Raw genomic sequence first — 19,935 nt, 5'->3', positions numbered from 1 at the left:
ACACACACACACACACACACACACAGGATTAGAGACTGACATTGTATGGGACTGACACACACAGGGTTAGAGACTGACACACACACACAGGATTAGAGACTGACACACACACACACACACACAGGATTAGAGACTGACATTGTATGGGACTGACACACACAGGGTTAGAGACTGACACACACACACAAGGTTAGAGACTGACACTGTATGGGACTGACACACACACAGGGTTAGAGACTAACACTGTATGGGACTGACACACACAGGATTAGAGACTGACACACACACACACACACACACACACACAGGATTAGAGACTGACACTGTATGGGACTGACTGACTGACACACACACAGGATTAGAGACTGACACTGTATGGGACTGACTGACTGACACACACACAGGGTTAGAGACTGACACACAGGATTAGAGACTGACACACACACACACAGGATTAGAGACTGACACTGTATGGGACTGACTGACTGACACACACACAGGGTTAGAGACTGACACACAGGATTAGAGACTGACACACACACACAGGATTAGAGACTGACACTGTATGGGACTGACTGACTGACACACACACAGGGTTAGAGACTGACACACACACACAGGATTAGAGACTGACACACACACACAGGATTAGAGACTGACACTGTGTGGGACTGACTGACTGACACACACACAGGATTAGAGACTGACACACACAGGATTAGAGACTGACACTGTATGGGACTGACTGACTGACACACACACACACAGGGTTAGAGACTGACACACAGGGTTAGAGACTGACACACAGGGTTAGAGACTGACACACACAGGATTCGAGACTGACACACACATGATTAGAGACTGACACACACACAGGATTAGAGACTGACACACACACAGGATTAGAGACTGACACACACACAGGATTAGAGACTGACACACACACAGGATTAGAGACTGACACACACACACAGGATTAGAGACTGACACACACACACAGGATTAGAGACTGACAACAACTCAGTCAACGGTTTTATAACAACAACTCAGTCAACGGTTTTATAACAACTACTCAGTCAACGGTTTTATAACAACTACTCAGTCAACGGTTTTATAACAACTACTCAGTCAACGGTTTTATAACAACTACTCAGTCAACGGTTTTATAACAACAACTCAGTCAACGGTTTTATAACAACTACTCAGTCAACGGTTTTATAACAACTACTCAGTCAACGGTTTTATAACAACTACTCAGTCAACGGTTTTATAACAACTACTCAGTCAACGGTTTTATAACAACTACTCAGTCAACGGTTTTATAACAACTACTCAGTCAACGGTTTTATAACAACTACTCAGTCAACGGTTTTATAACAACTACTCAGTCAACGGTTTTATAACAACTACTCAGTCAACGGTTTTATAACAACTACTCAGTCAACGGTTTTATAACAACTACTCAGTCAACGGTTTTATAACAACTACTCAGTCAACGGTTTTATAACAACTACTCAGTCAACGGTTTTATAACAACTACTCAGTCAACGGTTTTATAACAACTACTCAGTCAACGGTTTTATAACAACTACTCAGTCAACGGTTTTATAACAACTACTCAGTCAACGGTTTTATAACAACTACTCAGTCAACGGTTTTATAACAACTACTCAGTCAACGGTTTTATAACAACTACTCAGTCAACGGTTTTATAACAACTACTCAGTCAACGGTTTTATAACAACTACTCAGTCAACGGTTTTATAACAACTACTCAGTCAACGGTTTTATAACAACTACTCAGTCAACGGTTTTATAACAACTACTCAGTCAACGGTTTTATAACAACTACTCAGTCAACGGTTTTATAACAACTACTCAGTCAACGGTTTTATAACAACTACTCAGTCAACGGTTTTATAACAACTACTCAGTCAACGGTTTTATAACAACTACTCAGTCAACGGTTTTATAACAACTACTCAGTCAACGGTTTTATAACAACTACTCAGTCAACGGTTTTATAACAACTACTCAGTCAACGGTTTTATAACAACTACTCAGTCAACGGTTTTATAACAACTACTCAGTCAACGGTTTTATAACAACTACTCAGTCAACGGTTTTATAACAACTACTCAGTCAACGGTTTTATAACAACTACTCAGTCAACGGTTTTATAACAACTACTCAGTCAACGGTTTTATAACAACTACTCAGTCAACGGTTTTATAACAACTACTCAGTCAACGGTTTTATAACAACTACTCAGTCAACGGTTTTATAACAACTACTCAGTCAACGGTTTTATAACAACTACTCAGTCAACGGTTTTATAACAACTACTCAGTCAACGGTTTTATAACAACTACTCAGTCAACGGTTTTATAACAACTACTCAGTCAACGGTTTTATAACAACTACTCAGTCAACGGTTTTATAACAACTACTCAGTCAACGGTTTTATAACAACTACTCAGTCAACGGTTTTATAACAACTACTCAGTCAACGGTTTTATAACAACTACTCAGTCAACGGTTTTATAACAACTACTCAGTCAACGGTTTTATAACAACTACTCAGTCAACGGTTTTATAACAACTACTCAGTCAACGGTTTTTTTTTTTTTTTTACTATTTTCTACATTGTAGAATAATAGTGAAGACATCAAAACTATAAAATAACACATATGGAATCATCATTAAATCCAAATATATTTAACATTTTGAGATTCTAAGTTGCCAATCTTTGCCTTGACAGCTTTGCACACTCTTGGCATTCTCTCAACCAGCTTCACCTGGAATGATTTTCCAACAGTTTTGAAGGAGTTCCCACATATGCTTAGCACTTATTGCCTGCTTTTCCTTCACTCTGCGGTCCAACTCATCCCAAAACCATCTCAATTGGGTTGAGGTTGGGTGATTGTGGAGGCCAGGTCATCTGATGCATCACTCCATCACTCTCCTTGTTCAAATAGCCCTTGAACAGTCTGGAGGTGTATTGAGTCATTGTCCTGTTGAAAAACAAAATGTGTTCCACCAAGCCCAAACCAGATGGGATGGTGTATCGCTGCAGAATGCTGTGGTAGCTGGGTTAAGTGTGCCTTGAATTCTAAATCAATCACAGACAGTGTCACCAGCAATGCACCCCCACACACCACACCTCCTCCTCCATGCTTTATGGTGGAAACCACACATGCAGAGATCATTCTGAGACCTACTCTGTCTCTCACAAAGACAGGGCGGTTGGAACCAAAACTCTCAAATTTGGACTCATCAGACCAAAGGCCAGATTTCACCGGTCTAATTTCCATTGCTCGTGTTTCTTGGCCAAAGCAAGTCTCTTCTTATTACTGGTGTCCTTTAGTAGTGGTTTCTTTGCAGCAATTCGACCATGAAGGCCTGATTCACACCATCTCCTCTGAATAGTTGATGTTGAGATGTGTCTGTTACTTGAACTCTGTGAAGCATTTATTTGGGCTGCAATCTGAAGTGCCGCTAACTCTAATGAACCTAACCTCTACAGCAGAGGTAACTCTGGGTCTTCCTTTCCTGTGACGGTCCTCATGAGAGACAGTTTCATCTTAGCGATTGATGGTTTTTGCGACTGCACTTGAAGAAACTTTCACAGTTCGTTACATTTTCCGGATTGACTGAGCTTCATGTCTTTTCTTATTTGAGCTGATCTTGCAAAAATATGGACTTGGGTCTTTTACCAAAAAGGTCTCTCTTCTGTATACCAACCATATTTCCTGTTTACCACCCCTACCTTGTCACAACACGACTGGGTCAAACGCATTAAGGAAGAAAGATATTCCACAAATTAACTTTTTACAAGGCACACCTGTTAATTGAAATGCATTCCAGGTGACTGACTACCTTATGAAGCTGGTTGAGAGAATGTCAAGACTGTGCAAAACTTTGAATAATCTCATTGAAAATAATTTTTGATTAGTTTAACACTGTTGTTGGTTATTACATGATTCTATCATGTGTCATTTCGTAGTTTTGATGTCTTCACTAGTATTCTAGAGCAGAAAATAGTAACAAAATAAAGACAAATCCTGGAATGAGTAGGTGTTCTAAAATCCTGGAATGAGTAGGTGTTCTAAAACCCCTGAATGAGTAGGTGTTCTAAAACCCTGGAATGAGTAGGTGTTCTAAAACCCTGGAATGAGTAGGTGTTCTAAAACCCTGGAATGAGTAGGTGTTCTAAAACCCTGGAATGAGTAGGTGTTCTAAAACCCTGGAATGAGTAGGTGTTCTAAAACCCTGGAATGAGTAGGTGTTCTAAAACCCTGGAATGAGTAGGTGTTCTAAAACCCTGGAATGAGTAGGTGTTCTAAAACCCTTGAATGAGTAGGTGTTCTAAAACCCTTGAATGAGTAGGTGTTCTAAAACCCTTGAATGAGTAGGTGTTCTAAAACCCTTGAATGAGTAGGTGTTCTAAAACCCTTGAATGAGTAGGTGTTCTAGAACCCTGGAATGAGTAGGTGTTCTAAAACCCTTGAATGAGTAGGTGTTCTAAAACCCTTGAATGAGTAGGTGTTCTAAAACCCTGGAATGAGTAGGTGTTCTAAAACCCTGGAATGAGTAGGTGTTCTAAAACCCTGGAATGAGTAGGTGTTCTAAAACACTTGAATGAGTAGGTGTTCTAAAACCCTGGAATGAGTAGGTGTTCTAAAACCCTGGAATGAGTAGGTGTTCTAAAACCCTGGAATGAGTAGGTGTTCTAAAACCCTGGAATGAGTAGGTGTTCTAAAACCCTGGAATGAGTAGGTGTTCTAAAACCCTGGAATGAGTAGGTGTTCTAAAACCCTTGAATGAGTAGGTGTTCTAGAACCCTGGAATGAGTAGGTGTTCTAAAACCCTTGAATGAGTAGGTGTTCTAAAACCCTTGAATGAGTAGGTGTTCTAAAACCCTGGAATGAGTAGGTGTTCTAAAACCCTGGAATGAGTAGGTGTTCTAAAACCCTGGAATGAGTAGGTGTTCTAAAACCCTGGAATGAGTAGGTGTTCTAAAACACTTGAATGAGTAGGTGTTCTAAAACCCTGGAATGAGTAGGTGTTCTAAAACCCTGGAATGAGTAGGTGTTCTAAAACCCTGGAATGAGTAGGTGTTCTAAAACCCTGGAATGAGTAGGTGTTCTAAAACCCTGGAATGAGTAGGTGTTCTAAAACCCTTGAATGAGTAGGTGTTCTAAAACCCCGGAATGAGTAGGTGTTCTAAAACCCTGGAATGAGTAGGTGTTCTAAAACCCTGGAATGAGTAGGTGTTTCTAAAACCCTGGAATGAGTAGGTGTTCTAAAACCCTGGAATGAGTAGGTGTTCTAAAACCCCTGAATGAGTAGGTGTTCTAGAACCCTGGAATGAGGTGTTCTAGAACCCTGGAATGAGTAGGTGTTCTAAAACCCTGGAATGAGTAGGTGTTCTAGAACCCTGGAATGAGTAGGTGTTCTAAAACCCTGGAATGAGTAGGTGTGTCCAAACTTTCGGCTGGTACTGTACTTCAAGCATGTTGTTGTGTCCTGTATATTTAATTGGTTATACCTCATTGAGTTTTGATCACATGCTCTCATATCTACCTACCTTTCCACGGGTGAAGGCCTGTCTGATGAAGCCATAGCAGAGACCACTGGCCCCCTCGGTCTTGTTGTCAAGCACATCCTGTTTGGGCGAGGCTACCTCCTCCTCGTCCAATGAACTGGGAGTGTCTAGGTCTGGCCCCTCCTCGTCTGAGAGAAGCTCCTCCGAGACCTCGTCCAATGGGAACAGCTCTTCGTCCTCCGTGTTCACACTGTCTAGGTGATGTCTGGGATATACTTCCTCATCTAGCTCTTCATCCTCCTCTTCCTCCTCCGATAGGCTGTTCTTCCCCAAATCCTCTCCTTCGTTATCAGAGTCTGAAGGGCTCTCCTCCTCTTCCTCCACCATACAGTCAGAGTCCTGCTTAAAGCCCGCCTCTCCTTTCTGCCCATTGGCTGCTTGAGACTCCAGTTTGAGACTGCTCAACCCTGATTGGACACGGCTCACGTCACTCAGAGCCTTCTGACGAGGCCCTTGCTTGTAATTAGCTCCTCGAGGCCCGGCCATCTTGTGGTTGGCTGATGGAAGGCTGAGGGGCAGGGCGAAGTACTTGTAGGTCGATTTGAGGCAGTGGAGGATGTACTCGTACATCTGTTGGCTGTTCAATGTACGAGCCACGTTCCTCTTCACAGCAAACGGATCTATAACACACAATTAAATCTCGTCTCAAAATCAGAACTTGAGTATTATGATTTGCAGTGTTAAACAACAGTGTTTCCCTTTGCAAAGTCTACCTGGTAACCGCTGACACAGGTTTAACATTAAAGGGCTTTTCAGACAGCTGAATATCACCGATTCCTCTAGTCAACGCGGGCTACGCCACCGGTCCGTCCCTCTAGTCAACGCCACCGGTCCGTCCCTCTAGTCAACGCCACCGGTCCGTCCCTCTAGTCAACGCCACCGGTCCGTCCCTCTAGTCAAAGCCACCGGTCCGTCCCTCTAGTCAAAGCCACCGGTCCGTCCCTCTAGTCAACGCCACCGGTCCGTCCCTCTAGTCAACGCCACCGGTCCGTCCCTCTAGTCAAGGCCACCGGTCCCTCTAGTCAAAGCGGGCTACACCGTATTTCCATGCAACACAATTTTTTTATAAAAAAACCAAACAATTAGAAAACAATGATTTTTATTGTTAAAAAGTCCCTCTGTAAAGTGAGAGTATTAGCCAGCTAGCCAGAGTGGGAAAGTCAGCCGGTCCTGCTGTACGTGCTGGAGAGGACTTCCGTGAGGAATATTTGTCACCGGGACAACGTGACCCGAAATAATGAGGAATATTTGTCACCGGGACAACGTGACCCGAAATAATGAGGAATATTTGTCACCGAGACAACGTGACCCGAAATAATGAGGAATATTTGTCACCAGGACAACGTGACCCGAAATAATTTACATTTAACGGACATTTGAGAAATTGACCGGACATCCATATTAGGACTTCCTCCCACGATGCTCAAAACCACAGTTACATTAATGGAATCCATTTCAACAGTAGAAATGAGTGTTTAATTGAAGAGCAAGACATTGTATCTTTACCCCTCTTATCAATCATAAATTAATATCATTTAAAAACAGACTAAATAGTTAAGCCTAGAAGAGCAAGTTACCTACCCAGTAATAAAAACTTAAAAATACAATATTTGTATAATACAATTTGCGAACGACCTGTTTTAATTATTAAATAGCACACAGCTGTTTTTAAATGTAATCTATGCCTCTCTAATGTAATGTAGCCTAGGCATGAACATTGTAATTAGGCCTAATAAATAACACACGACTGTCTAGGAACACCAGGGCCAGCCGGTCATGGCAAGAAGGGATGCACCTTTTGTAGCGGGTTAGGAGAACTGACGCAGCAGGTTAGGAGAACTGACGCAGCGGGTTAGGAGAACTGACGCAGCGGGTTAGGAGAACTGACGCAGCGGGTTAGGAGAACTGACGCAGCAGGTTAGGAGAACTGACGCAGCAGGTTAGGAGAACTGACGCAGCAGGTTAGGAGAACTGACGCAGCAGGTTAGGAGAACTGACGCAGCAGGTTAGGAGAACTGACGCAGCAGGTTAGGAGAACTGACGCAGCAGGTTAGGAGAACTGACGCAGCAGGTTAGGAGAACTGACGCAGCGGGTTAGGAGAACTGACGCAGCAGGTTAGGAGAACTGACGCAGCGGGTTAGGAGAACTGACGCAGCGGGTTAGGAGAACTGACGCAGCGGGTTAGGAGAACTGACGCAGCGGGTTAGGAGAACTGACGCAGCGGGTTAGGAGAACTGACGCAGCGGGTTAGGAGAACTGACGCAGCGGGTTAGGAGAACTGACGCAGCAGGTTAGGAGAACTGACGCAGCAGGTTAGGAGAACTGACGCAGCAGGTTAGGAGAACTGACGCAGCAGGTTAGGAGAACTGACGCAGCAGGTTAGGAGAACTGACGCAGCAGGTTAGGAGAACTGACGCAGCAGGTTAGGAGAACTGACGCAGCAGGTTAGGAGAACTGACGCAGCAGGTTAGGAGAACTGACGCAGCAGGTTAGGAGAACTGACGCAGCAGGTTAGGAGAACTGACGCAGCAGGTTAGGAGAACTGACGCAGCAGGTTAGGAGAACTGACGCAGCGGGTTAGGAGAACTGACGCAGCGGGTTAGGAGAACTGACGCAGCGGGTTAGGAGAACTGACGCAGCAGGTTAGGAGAACTGACGCAGCAGGTTAGGAGAACTGACGCAGCAGGTTAGGAGAACTGACGCAGCAGGTTAGGAGAACTGACGCAGCAGGTTAGGAGAACTGACGCAGCAGGTTAGGAGAACTGACGCAGCAGGTTAGGAGAACTGACGCAGCGGGTTAGGAGAACTGACGCAGCAGGTTAGGAGAACTGACGCAGCAGGTTAGGAGAACTGACGCAGCAGGTTAGGATAATTAATATATCAGGTTAGAAAAAGGGTTAGAGTTAGCTAAAATGCAAACTGTACAGATTCAAGGACAGCAAGTCAAATGCAAGGACTTAAGTACTTTTTCAAGTTCTAATATGTATTTTTGAACGACCATCAATTTGTAAAATTTCATATGCTGTTTTTCTAGTCACCACCAGATGGCAGTATATCACCACAACCGCATGGGAAAAAAACTATTAACTTACTATTCATCGCTACATGACAAATTCTACTCAATAACACTACTTATTTACCACACACACACACACACAAAGTATATGGACACCTGCTCGCCCAACATTTCATTCCAAAACCACGGGCATTAATATTGAGTTGGTCCCCCCCCCTTTTTCTGAAGCGTGATTCATCACTCCAGAGAACACGTTTCCACTGCTCCAGAGTCCAATGGCAGCAAGCTTTACACCACTCCAGCCCACGCTTGGTCTACACCACTCCAGCCCACGCTTGGTCTACACCACTCCAGCCCACGCTTGGTCTACACCACTCCAGCCCACGCTTGGTCTACACCACTCCAGCCCGCGCTTGGTCTACACCACTCCAGCCCGCGCTTGGTCTACACCACTCCAGCCCACGCTTGGTCTACACCACTCCAGCCCACGCTTGGTCTACACCACTCCAGCCCACGCTTGGTCTACACCACTCCAGCCCACGCTTGGTCTACACCACTCCAGCCCACGCTTGGTCTACACCACTCCAGCCCACGCTTGGTCTACACCACTCCAGCCCACGCTTGGTCTACACCACTCCAGCCCACGCTTGGTTTACACCACTCCAGCCCACGCTTGGTTTACACCACTCCAGCCCACGCTTGGTCTACACCACTCCAGCCCGCGCTTGGTCTACACCACTCCAGCCCGCGCTTGGTCTACACCACTCCAGCCCGCGCTTGGTCTACACCACTCCAGCCCGCGCTTGGTCTACACCACTCCAGCCCGCGCTTGGTCTACACCACTCCAGCCCGCGCTTGGTCTACACCACTCCAGCCCGCGCTTGGTCTACACCACTCCAGCCCGCGCTTGGTATTGCACGTGGTGATCTAAGGCTTGTGTGCGTGCGGCTGCTCGTCCATGGAAAGTTATTGTGCTGACTTTGCTTCCAGAGGCAGTTTGGAACTCGGTAGTGAGTGACGCAACCAAGAATATAACATTTTTTTACTCGCTACGCACTTTAGCACTCTGCTGTCTTGTTCTGTGAGCTTTTGTGGCCTACCACTTCACAGCTGAGTAGTTGTTGCTCATAGACGTTTACACTTCACAATAACAGCACTTAAAAAGTTGAACGGGGCCGAAATTTGACGAACTGACTTGTTGGGAAGGTGGCATCCTATGACGATGCCTCGTTGAAAGTCACCGAGCTCTTCAGTAAGGCTATTCTACTGCCAATGTTAGTCTATGGAGATTGCATGGCGGTGTGTTCGATTTTATACACCTGTCAGCAAAGGGTGAGGCTGAAATGGCCAAATCCTTGTGATTTAATGAAAGTTAAATATATTTAATACTGTAGTTTGAATTTCGCGCTCTGCAATTTCACAGGATGTTGGCCTACCGTCCCACCTGCCCATAAGAAGTCCCACAGGTAGTCCCAACATAATGACATGAAAGGGAATTCTGACAGTGTAAAAGGCCCTTAGTTGACTCTAAAATGTTGTATTCTTTACCCATTTAAAGAGAAACAAAATTAAAGATTATCTCAGAGGACCCAACATGGGTCCCGGACCCCAAGTTTGGGAACCAGTGTGCTACTAACCTCTGTCCCTGCTTGCTTCAATGCTTCCTCTCTCTGTGTAGAACCTCTCTCCCTGCTTGCTTCAATGCTTCCTCTCTGTGTAGAACCTCTCCCTGCTTGTTTCAATGCTTCGTCTCTCTGTGTAGAACCTCTCTCCCTGCTTGCTTCAATGCTTCCTCTCTGTGTAGAACCTCTCCCTGCTTGTTTCAATGCTTCCTCTCTCTGTGTAGAACCTCTCTCCCTGCTTGCTTCAATGCTTCGTCTCTCTGTGTAGAACCTCCCTCCCTGCTTGCTTCGTCTCTCTGTGTAGAACCTTCCTCCCTGCTTGCTTCAATGCTTCGTCTCTCTGTGTAGAACCTCTCCCTGCTTGCTTCAATGCTTCGTCTCTCTGTGTAGAACCTCTCCCTGCTTGCTTCAATGCTTCGTCTCTGTGTAGAACCTCTCCCTGCTTGCTTCAATGCTTCGTCTCTCTGTGTAGAACCTCTCCCTGCTTGCTTCAATGCTTCGTCTCTCTGTGTAGAACCTCTCCCTGCTTGCTTCAAAGCTTCCTCTCTCGGTGTAGAACCTCTGCCTCCTTCATTGCAGCCTGACTCAACACTGTCTGTCTCACTACTCTCTGTAAAGCAAAGTTATTTTGGTATGAGCTTAATTTCAAATCAACTGCTCCTGCTGAGGCCAGACTCCGTTCAACGTGAGCTTCTAACTTCATGCTTCTAGCCAGCTAGTTATAGCTAGCTACCTGGCTAACAGCCGGAGCCCTTGAGTGAGCTAGCTAGCTCAACATCTGACTGGAATATCATCAAGGCTTCCCCTACCCCGGTCAGCCGGGCAAGACAATCTGGCCCCTCTCTTTCTAAAAATGTCTGCCGAAATTGTTGCAACCCCTATTACCGGTCTGTTCAACCTCTCTCTCTGATAGTCTGAGATTCTCAAAGATTGGAAAGCTGCCGCGGACATCCCCCTCTTCAAAGGGGGAGACACTAGACCCAAACTGCTACAGACCTACAACTATCATTCCCTGTCTTTCTAAGGTCTTCGAAAGCCAAGTTAACAAACAGATCACTGACCATTTCGAATCCCACCGTACCGTCTCCGCTATGCAATCTGGTTTCAGAGCTGGTCATGGGTGCACCTCAGCCACGCTCAAGGTCCTAAACGATATCATAGTCGCCATCGATAAGAGACATTACTGTGCAGCCGTATTCATCGACCTGGCCAAGGCTTTCGACTCTGTCAATCACCACATTCTTATTGGCACTGGGCAGCCTTAATTTCTCATGATTGCCTCGCCTGGTTTACCAACTACTTCTCTGATAGAGTTCCGTGTGTCAAATCGGAGGGCCTGTTGCCCGGACATCTGGCAGTCCGTATGGGGGTGCCACAGGGTTCAATCCTTGGGCCGACTCTTCTCTGTATACATCAATGATGTCGCTCTTGCTGCTGGTGATCCTCTGATACATCTCTACGCAGACGACACCATTCTGTATACTTCTGGCCCCTCTTTGGACACTGTGTTAACTAACCTCCAGACAAGCTTCAATGCCATACAACTCTCCTTCCGTGGCCTCCAACTGCTCTTAAACGCAAGTAAAACTAAATGCATGCTATTCAACCAATCACTGCCCGCACCTGCTCGCCCGTCCAGCATCACTACACTGGACGGTTCTGACTTAGGTATTTGTAGTTGTCCACATATTCTAGGTGTCTCGTTATACTGTTAACTCTCCTTCCAGACTCACATTAAGCATCTACAATCCAAAATTAAATCTAGAATTGGCTTCCAATATTGCAACAAAGCATCCTTCACTCATGCTGCCAAAAATACCCTCATAAAACTGACCATCCTACCGATCCTCGACTTCGGTGATGTCATCAAACTGGATGCAGTCTATCACAGTGCCATCCGTTTTGTAACCAAAGCCCCATATACTACCCAACACTGCGACCTGTACGCTCTCGTTGGTTGGCCCTCGCTTCATACTCGTCACCAAACCCACTGGCTACAGGTTATCTACAAGTCTCTGCTAGGTAAAGCCCCGCCTTATCTCAGCTCACTGGTAACCATAGTAACACCCACCTGTAGCACACGCTCCAGCAGGTATATCTCACTGGTCACCCCCAAAACCAATTCCTCCTTTGGTCGTCTTTCCTTCCAGTTCTCTGCTGCCAATGACTGGAACGAACTGCAAAAATCACTGAAGCTGGAGACTCATATCTCCCTCACTAGCTTTAAGCACCAGCTGTCAGAGCAGCTCACAGATTACTGCACCTGTACACAGCCCATAAATAGTCCATCCAACTACCTCATCCCCATACTGTATTTGTTTATTTATCTTGCTCCTTTGCACCCCAGTATCTCTACTTGCACATTCATCTTCTGCACATCTACCATTCCAGTGTTTAATTACTATATTGTAATTACTTCGCCACCATGGCCTATTTATTGCCTTAACTCCCTTAACTTACCTCATTTGCACTCATATACACTTGTTTTCTTTTGTTCTATTGACTATATTTTGTTTATTCCATGTAACTCTGTGTTGTTGTTTCTGTTGAACTGCTTTGTTTTATCTTGGCCAGGTCGCAGTTGCAAATGTTAACTTGTTCTAGACTGGCCTACCTGGTTAAATAAAGGTGAAATACATTTTACAATAAAAAAAAAAACTACCAAAAGTTGAGAATGACACAAATATTAATTTTCGCAAAATTTGCTGCCCAGTATCTTTAGATATTTTTGTCAGATATTACTATGGAATACTGAAGTATAATTACAAGCATTTCATAAGTGTCAAAGGCTTTTATTGACAATTACATGAAGTTGATGCAAAGAGTCAATATTTTGCAGTGTTGACCCTTCTTTTTCAAGACCTCTGCAATCCGCCCTGGCATGCTGTCAATTAACTTCTGAGCCACATCCTGACTGATGGCAGCCCATTCTTGCATAAATCAATGCTTGGAGTTTGTCAGAATTTGTGGGGTTTTGTTTGTCCACCAGCCTCTTGAGGATTGACCACACGTTCTCAATGGGATTAAGGTCTGGGGAGTTTCCTGGCAATGGGCCCAAAATATCGGTGTTTTGTTCCCCGAGCCAAACAATTGGAAAGGGGACTCAGAGAAAATGACTTTACCCCAGTCCTCAGCAGTCCAATCACTGTACCTTTTGCAGAATATCAGTCTGTCCCTGATGTTTTTCGTGGAGAGAAGTGGCTTCTTTGCTGCCCTTCTTGACACCAGGCCATCCTCCAAAAGTCTTCGCCTCACTGTGCGTACAGATGCACTCACACCTGCTTGCTGCCAGTCCTGAGCAAGCTCTGTACTGGTGGTGCCCCGATCCCGCAGCTGAATAAACTTTAGGAGACGGTCCTGGCGCTTGCTGGACTTTCTTGAGCGCCCTGAAGCCTTCCTCCCAACAATTGAACCGCTCTAAGTTCTTGATGATCCGATAAATGGTCGATTTAGGTGCTTACTGGCAGCAATATCCTTGCCTGTAAAGCCCTTTTTGTGTAACGCAATGATGACGGCACGTGTTTCCTTGCAGTTAACCATGATAGACAGAGGAAGAACAATGATTTCAAGCACCACCCTCCTTTTGAAGCTTACAGTCTGTTATTCGAACTCAATCAGCATGACAGAGTGATTTCCAGCCTTGTCCTCGTCAACACTCACACCTGTGTTAACGAGAGAATCACTGACATGATGTCAACTGGTCCTTTTGTGGAAGGGCTGAAATGCAGTGGAATTTTTTTTTTGGGGGGGTGGATTCAGTTCATTTGCACGGCAATCATCTGATCACTCTTCATAACATTCTGGAGTATATGCAAATTGCCATCATACAAACTGAGGCAGCAGACTTTGTGAAAATCAATATTTGTGTCATTCTCAAAACATTTGGCCACAACTGTAGGATTCATCATTCTCTGAGAGTCAGAGTTGTTTTTTTTGTTTGGGGGATGTCTGTTGACACACCAGCAGTCAAAGGATGTAAAAAAAACTCCCACTGTCAACTCTCTACTACTTGCCACTGTAGGTTGATGAGGTAGTTCGTTTTACCTCTTGGCTTATGTCGTGGGCGGAGCTTCCTGTTGGAAAGAGTGGTGAATGAATGTGCTGCTAACACGGCCAATCAGAGGGAAGCAGGCGAACATAACGAGCACACATGATTCCACTTGTTCAGAGGAAGGCGCGATTAGAACACAGATCAAGAAGCCTTCCGAGTTTTGATCAACGCTAGGAAACGCAAAAGTAAACGATAATTAACAAAAATAAAAAGGTGAGTAAACGACGTTTGAGTGGAATGAGCGAGCTCGCCTGGCAACCACAGTGAGAAAATAGAACTCGGTAGTCGGCCTGGAAATGTATTTCCAAATTCAATACATTTATCTAATATGTTTGATATTAACATACTTCAAAATCATATCAAATGTTATTTGTCACACGCGCCGAATACAACAGGTTTCCTTTCCTACAAAAGTAGTTTGAAATGTTTGGCTTATAAGGTAACTTTTGTAGTCATGTTGCGCGAGTTGGAACCGGTGTTTTCTGGATCAAACGCACCAAATAAATGGACATTTTGGATATATATATAGACGGAATTAATCAAACAAAAGGATAATTTGTGATGTTTATGGGACATATTGGAGTTCTAACAAAGGGCTAAGAAGCTCTTCAAAGGTAAGGCACGAATTATATCTTTATTTCTGCGTTTTGTGTCGCGCCTGGAGGAATGAAATATGATGGTCTGTGTTTGTTTGCTTGGGTGCTCTCCTCAGATAATAGCATTGTTTGCTTTCGCTGTAAAGCATTTTTGAAATCTGACACATTGGCTGGATTCACAACAAGTTTAACTTTAATTTGGTATATTGAATGTGTGATTTCATCAAAGTTGAATTTTTATAGTAATTTATTTGAATATGGCGCTCTGCATTGTCACTGGATGTTGGCCAGTTGGGACGCGACCGTCCCACATATCCCAGAGGTTAAGAACCAATTCTTATTTTCAATGACGGCCTAGGTTAACTGCCTTGTTTAGGGGCAGAACGACAGATTTGTACCTTGTCAACTCGGGGATTCGACCATGCAACCTTCCGGTTACTAGTCCAAAGCTCTAACCACTAGGATACCCTGCCGCCCCTTTTGAGCGAACTTAATGATGTTGTTGCAGTCATGGGTGAACAGGGAGTACAGGAGGGGACTGAGCACGCACCCCTGAGGGGTTCCTGTGTTGAGGATCAGTGTGGCGATGTGTTGTTTCCAACACTTACCACCTGGTGGCGGTCCTTAGCTTATTGATGAGCATTGAGGGCACTATGGGCTTGAACGCTGGGCTGTAGTCAATGAATAGCATTCTCACGTAGGTGTTCCTCTTGTCAACACCCCCCCCCCGCCGCTCGGCCTAGCCTTCATTGAAAATTAATGGGCCACCCTGTCTGCCAACGCCTTAAGAGTGAAAATATAGGACCTCCATTTTTTGTAACCTTTATCTAACTAGGCAAGTCAGTTAAGAATAAATTCTTATTTTCAATGACGGCCTAGGAACAGTGGGTTAACTGCCTTGTTCAGGGGCAGAACGACAGATTTGTACCATGTCAGCTCGGGGGTTTGAACCACCGCTCTAACCACTAGGCTACCCTGCCGCCCTCAATCTGGCCTCCCTGGAGAATATGACACATGTAACTACACTAGGCTGCTGGTTGGTCAGGCCCCGCCCCGCCCCGCCCCCACCCCACCCCACAGGTTATCCGGTTCCAAGGACCACAAAAAATAGATACCAATGCTAGAACATATTTGGTAGTGGAGTTTGATGGTTTGAGAGAGGTGAATGGTAAAAAGGTCAAAGTTCGTACCCTCCACGGCAATGCGTTTCTTGGGCCAGTCCTTGGCGTCCCGTGATACGACGAGGCTGGTGCGCACGCTGATGACACACTCCGTCATGTTGAACTCCAGCGAATAAAAACGCAGCATCTCCACCCACAGAAGACCCACCGAAGGTGGAGAGACAGCGCTCTGGAACACCAGAGGAGCCTGGAGAGAGACAAGCACTCGTTACACACACAGTGTCTACACTGACAATATTATGTTTAACAAGGTCTATATGTGAGCACCAGGCTGACCAACCCCCCCCACAGGGTGTAGTCCCCCCCCCCACAGGGTGTAGTTACCTTGCCCTCCCTGAAGATAGTTTCTGGGGGTGAGGAGGAGTCCTTAGAGACGGGGTAGTAACCCCAGTGGACACAGCCATCCTCCATGTAGGTCAGACTGAAGTCATGTAGCCTGCTGATGGAGAACTCCTTTATCTGAGAATAAGGGGGAGAGGTGTTATGGTTAGATGTAGTACAGCCTGCTGATGGAGAACTCAGCAGGGTGGGTTGTTTCCTCTGCTGTGTGTGTGTTAGGTATTTTATTAGGATCCCCATTAGCTGTTGTGTTTAGCTGTTGTGTCTGTACGACGGAGAGAGGGTAGGGTGGATAGACTGTCCTAATGTGAGGCGCAGCTAGGTACTAGTTCTGTACGACGGAGAGCGGGTAGGGTGGATAGACTGTCCTAATGTGAGGCGCAGCTGGGTACTAGTTCTGTACGACGGAGAGAGGGTAGGGTGGATAGACTGTCCTAATGTGAGGCGCAGCTGGGTACTAGTCCTGTACGACGGAGAGCGGTTAGGGTGGATAGACTGTCCTAATGTGAGGCGCAGCTGGGTACTAGTTCTGTACGACGGAGAGAGGGTAGGGTGGATAGACTGTCCTAATGTGAGGCGCAGCTGGGTACTAGTTCTGTACGACGGAGAGCGGGTAGGGTGGATAGACAAGGAGGACTCTCCATCGTAGTTTAAAAATCACCCGTTCGGGAACATTTTGGCTTCCCAGTAAATTACAACGGTGACGGACAGAGATAGATTCTCGTTCAGCAGTGGCGACATACTATCAATCTACCAACGAGCTCGTTGGTTAAAAGGATAATCCACCCCAAACCACTACTTCCAAATTTATGTTTTATTTTTACCCCTTTTTCTCCCCAATTTCATGGTATCCAATTGTTTTAGTAGCTACTATCTTGTCTCATCGCTACAACTCCCGTACGGGCTCAGGAGAGACGAAGGTTGAAAGTCATGCGTCCTCCGATACACAACCCAACCAAGCCGCACTGCTTCTTAACACAGTGCGCATCCCACCCGGAAGCCAGCCGCACCAATGTGTCGGAGGCTACACCGTGCACCTGGCAACCTAGGTTAGCGCGCACTGCGCCCGGCCCGCCACAGGAGTCGCTGGTGCGCGATGAGTCAAGGATATCCCTACCGGCCAAACCCTCCCTAACCCGGACGACGCTAGGCCAATTGTGTGTCGCCCCATCGGCCACCCGAGAGGCCTCTAATTCCTATTATTAACAGTGTTAAAACACTAATTTGTGAAAACAATATTTTTTTGATGAACAAATGTTTCATTTTGTAGTTATAAACAGGGTTGGTTGAAACGTGAAAAATCATTTTTGGAAATCTGATGCAGTTCAAATCTACTATAAAACCCACAATGCAATGTTCTCCATCTCCCTGGGCTAGCTACACAAAATAAGTCCATATCAGCATGTGAAGTAGCCAGCTAGCTGTAAAAATCGCCTAAAACAAACTGTTATCAATTTAGGAGTCTCCCTTAGGGAGATGGGTGAAACTCAATTAGAATTGCGTTGACAACGTGAATTGGTTTACGTTACCCTCCCCCCGCTGGGACAAACGGGTCGTCCCAGCGTGAGTTAAACATCTCTAACGGTTGCCCCAGCGGGAGTTAAATATCTAATGGTCGTCCCAGCATGAGTTAAACATCTCTAACGGTCGCCCCAGCGTGAGTTAAATATCTAACGGTCGCCCCAGCGTGAGTTAAATATCTAACGGTCGCCCCAGCGTGAGTTAAATATCTCTATCGGTCGCCCCAGCGTGAGTTAAACATCTCTAACGGTCGCCCCAGCGTGAGTTAAATATCTTATGGTCGCCCCAGCGTGAGTTAAACATCTCTATCGGTCGCCCCAGCGTGAGTTAAATATCTCTATCGGTCGCCCCAGCGTGAGTTAAATATCTCTATCGGTCGCCCCAGCGTGAGTTAAACATCTAATGGTCGCCCCAGCGTGAGTTAAACATCTCTAACGGTCGCCCCAGCGTGAGTTAAATATCTCTAACGGTCGCCCCAGCGTGAGTTAAATATCTAACGGTCGCCCCAGCGTGAGTTAAATATCTAACGGTTGCCCCAGCGTGAGTTAAATATCTAATGGTTGCCCCAGCGTGAGTTAAATATCTCTAACGGTCGCCCCAGCGTGAGTTAAATATCTCTAACGGTCGCCCCAGCGTGAGTTAAATATCTCTAACGGTCGCCCCAGCGTGAGTTAAACATCTCTAACGGTTGCCCCAGCGTGAGTTAAATATCTCTAACGGTCGCCCCAGCGTGAGTTAAATATCTAACGGTCGCCCCAGCGTGAGTTAAACATCTCTAACGGTTGCCCCAGCGTGAGTTAAATATCTCTAACGGTCGCCCCAGCGTGAGTTAAATATCTCTTAACGGTCGCCCCAGCGTGAGTTAAATATCTAACGGTCGCCCCAGCGTGAGTTAAATATCTAACGGTCGCCCCAGCTTGAGTTAAATATCTAACGGTCGCCCCAGCGTGAGTTAAACATCTCTAACGGTCGCCCCAGCGTGAGTTAAATATCTCTAACGGTCGCCCCAGCGTGAGTTAAATATCTCTATCGGTCGCCCCAGCGTGAGTTAAACATCTAATGGTCGCCCCAGCGTGAGTTAAACATCTCTAACGGTTGCCCCAGCGTGAGTTAAATATCTCTAACGGTCGCCCCAGCGTGAGTTAAATATCTAACGGTCGCCCCAGCGTGAGTTAAATATCTAACGGTCGCCCCAGCTTGAGTTAAATATCTAACGGTCGCCCCAGCGTGAGTTAAACATCTCTAACGGTCGCCCCAGCGTGAGTTAAATATCTCTAACGGTCGCCCCAGCGTGAGTTAAATATCTAACGGTCGCCCCAGCGTGAGTTAAATATCTAACGGTCGCCCCAGCGTGAGTTAAACATCTCTAACGGTCGCCCCAGCGTGAGTTAAACATCTCTAACGGTCGCCCCAGCGTGAGTTAAACATCTCTAACGGTCGCCCCAGCGTGAGTTAAACATCTCTAACGGTCGCCCCAGCGTGAGTTAAACATTAACGGTCGTGAGTTGTTTTATGCACGTGATGTCAGAATGCAGTCACTGTTCTAAAATGTGATTGTTACGGATCAGGACAGTTGCCATCCGCTGTCTGATAATTATCTATAGACTGTTTCAACTCGTCAATATCTAATGATTCTCTAACAGTTTGAGTTGAGGAGTGTTCCGCCTCATTAATTCACATAGAAGTAGTCAATGTCAGCGTTGCGGACAATTTATGTTTTACTGAGCTGGATAAACTTCTCTCGTGGAGGAGAGCCCACCGCACAGATCAAGTAAGTAAATATTTGGGCAGTTCTTCCTGGCGCTCGGCTTCGTCTTCCTTGTTGTTTTCCTTACTGATAATAACTTTGGACAAGTGTGCGTTCCTATCAAAGTAAGTTCCCTATTTTCTGTATATCGTGTTGTCTTTTCCGCTGTAGGCGCCTTTCAGTATGTATGTACCATAATGTATATACAGTTTTATTCACATTTTCAATTACTGGTGACAAATAATGCATTACG

General features: G+C 45.6%; 1 protein-coding gene across 3 annotated transcripts in view; it reads right to left on the bottom strand.

Annotated features, from left to right (window-relative positions):
- The window catches only part of tut7 (terminal uridylyl transferase 7), a 57,111-nt gene that overhangs the window by 25,143 nt on the left and 12,033 nt on the right, over positions 1-19,935 (bottom strand). For all 3 annotated transcript variants that reach the window (XM_090191279.1, XM_090191278.1, XM_090191281.1), the window contains exons 12-14: positions 16,400-16,534; positions 16,085-16,262; positions 5,591-6,228 (exon numbers count right to left, since the gene is read on the bottom strand). In XM_090191279.1, coding sequence (XP_090047405.1) covers positions 5,591-6,228; positions 16,085-16,262; positions 16,400-16,534 — 951 coding nt within the window. The remainder of the gene's footprint in view (positions 1-5,590; positions 6,229-16,084; positions 16,263-16,399; positions 16,535-19,935) is intronic.

Source organism: Oncorhynchus mykiss, chromosome 11 (genome assembly GCF_057628025.1).
Source record: "Oncorhynchus mykiss isolate SJ-2025 chromosome 11, ASM5762802v1, whole genome shotgun sequence".
Taxonomy (NCBI): domain Eukaryota; kingdom Metazoa; phylum Chordata; class Actinopteri; order Salmoniformes; family Salmonidae; genus Oncorhynchus; species Oncorhynchus mykiss.
The sequence above is the reverse complement of the archived record's forward strand: the minus strand, read 5'-3'. Positions and strand labels throughout refer to the sequence as shown.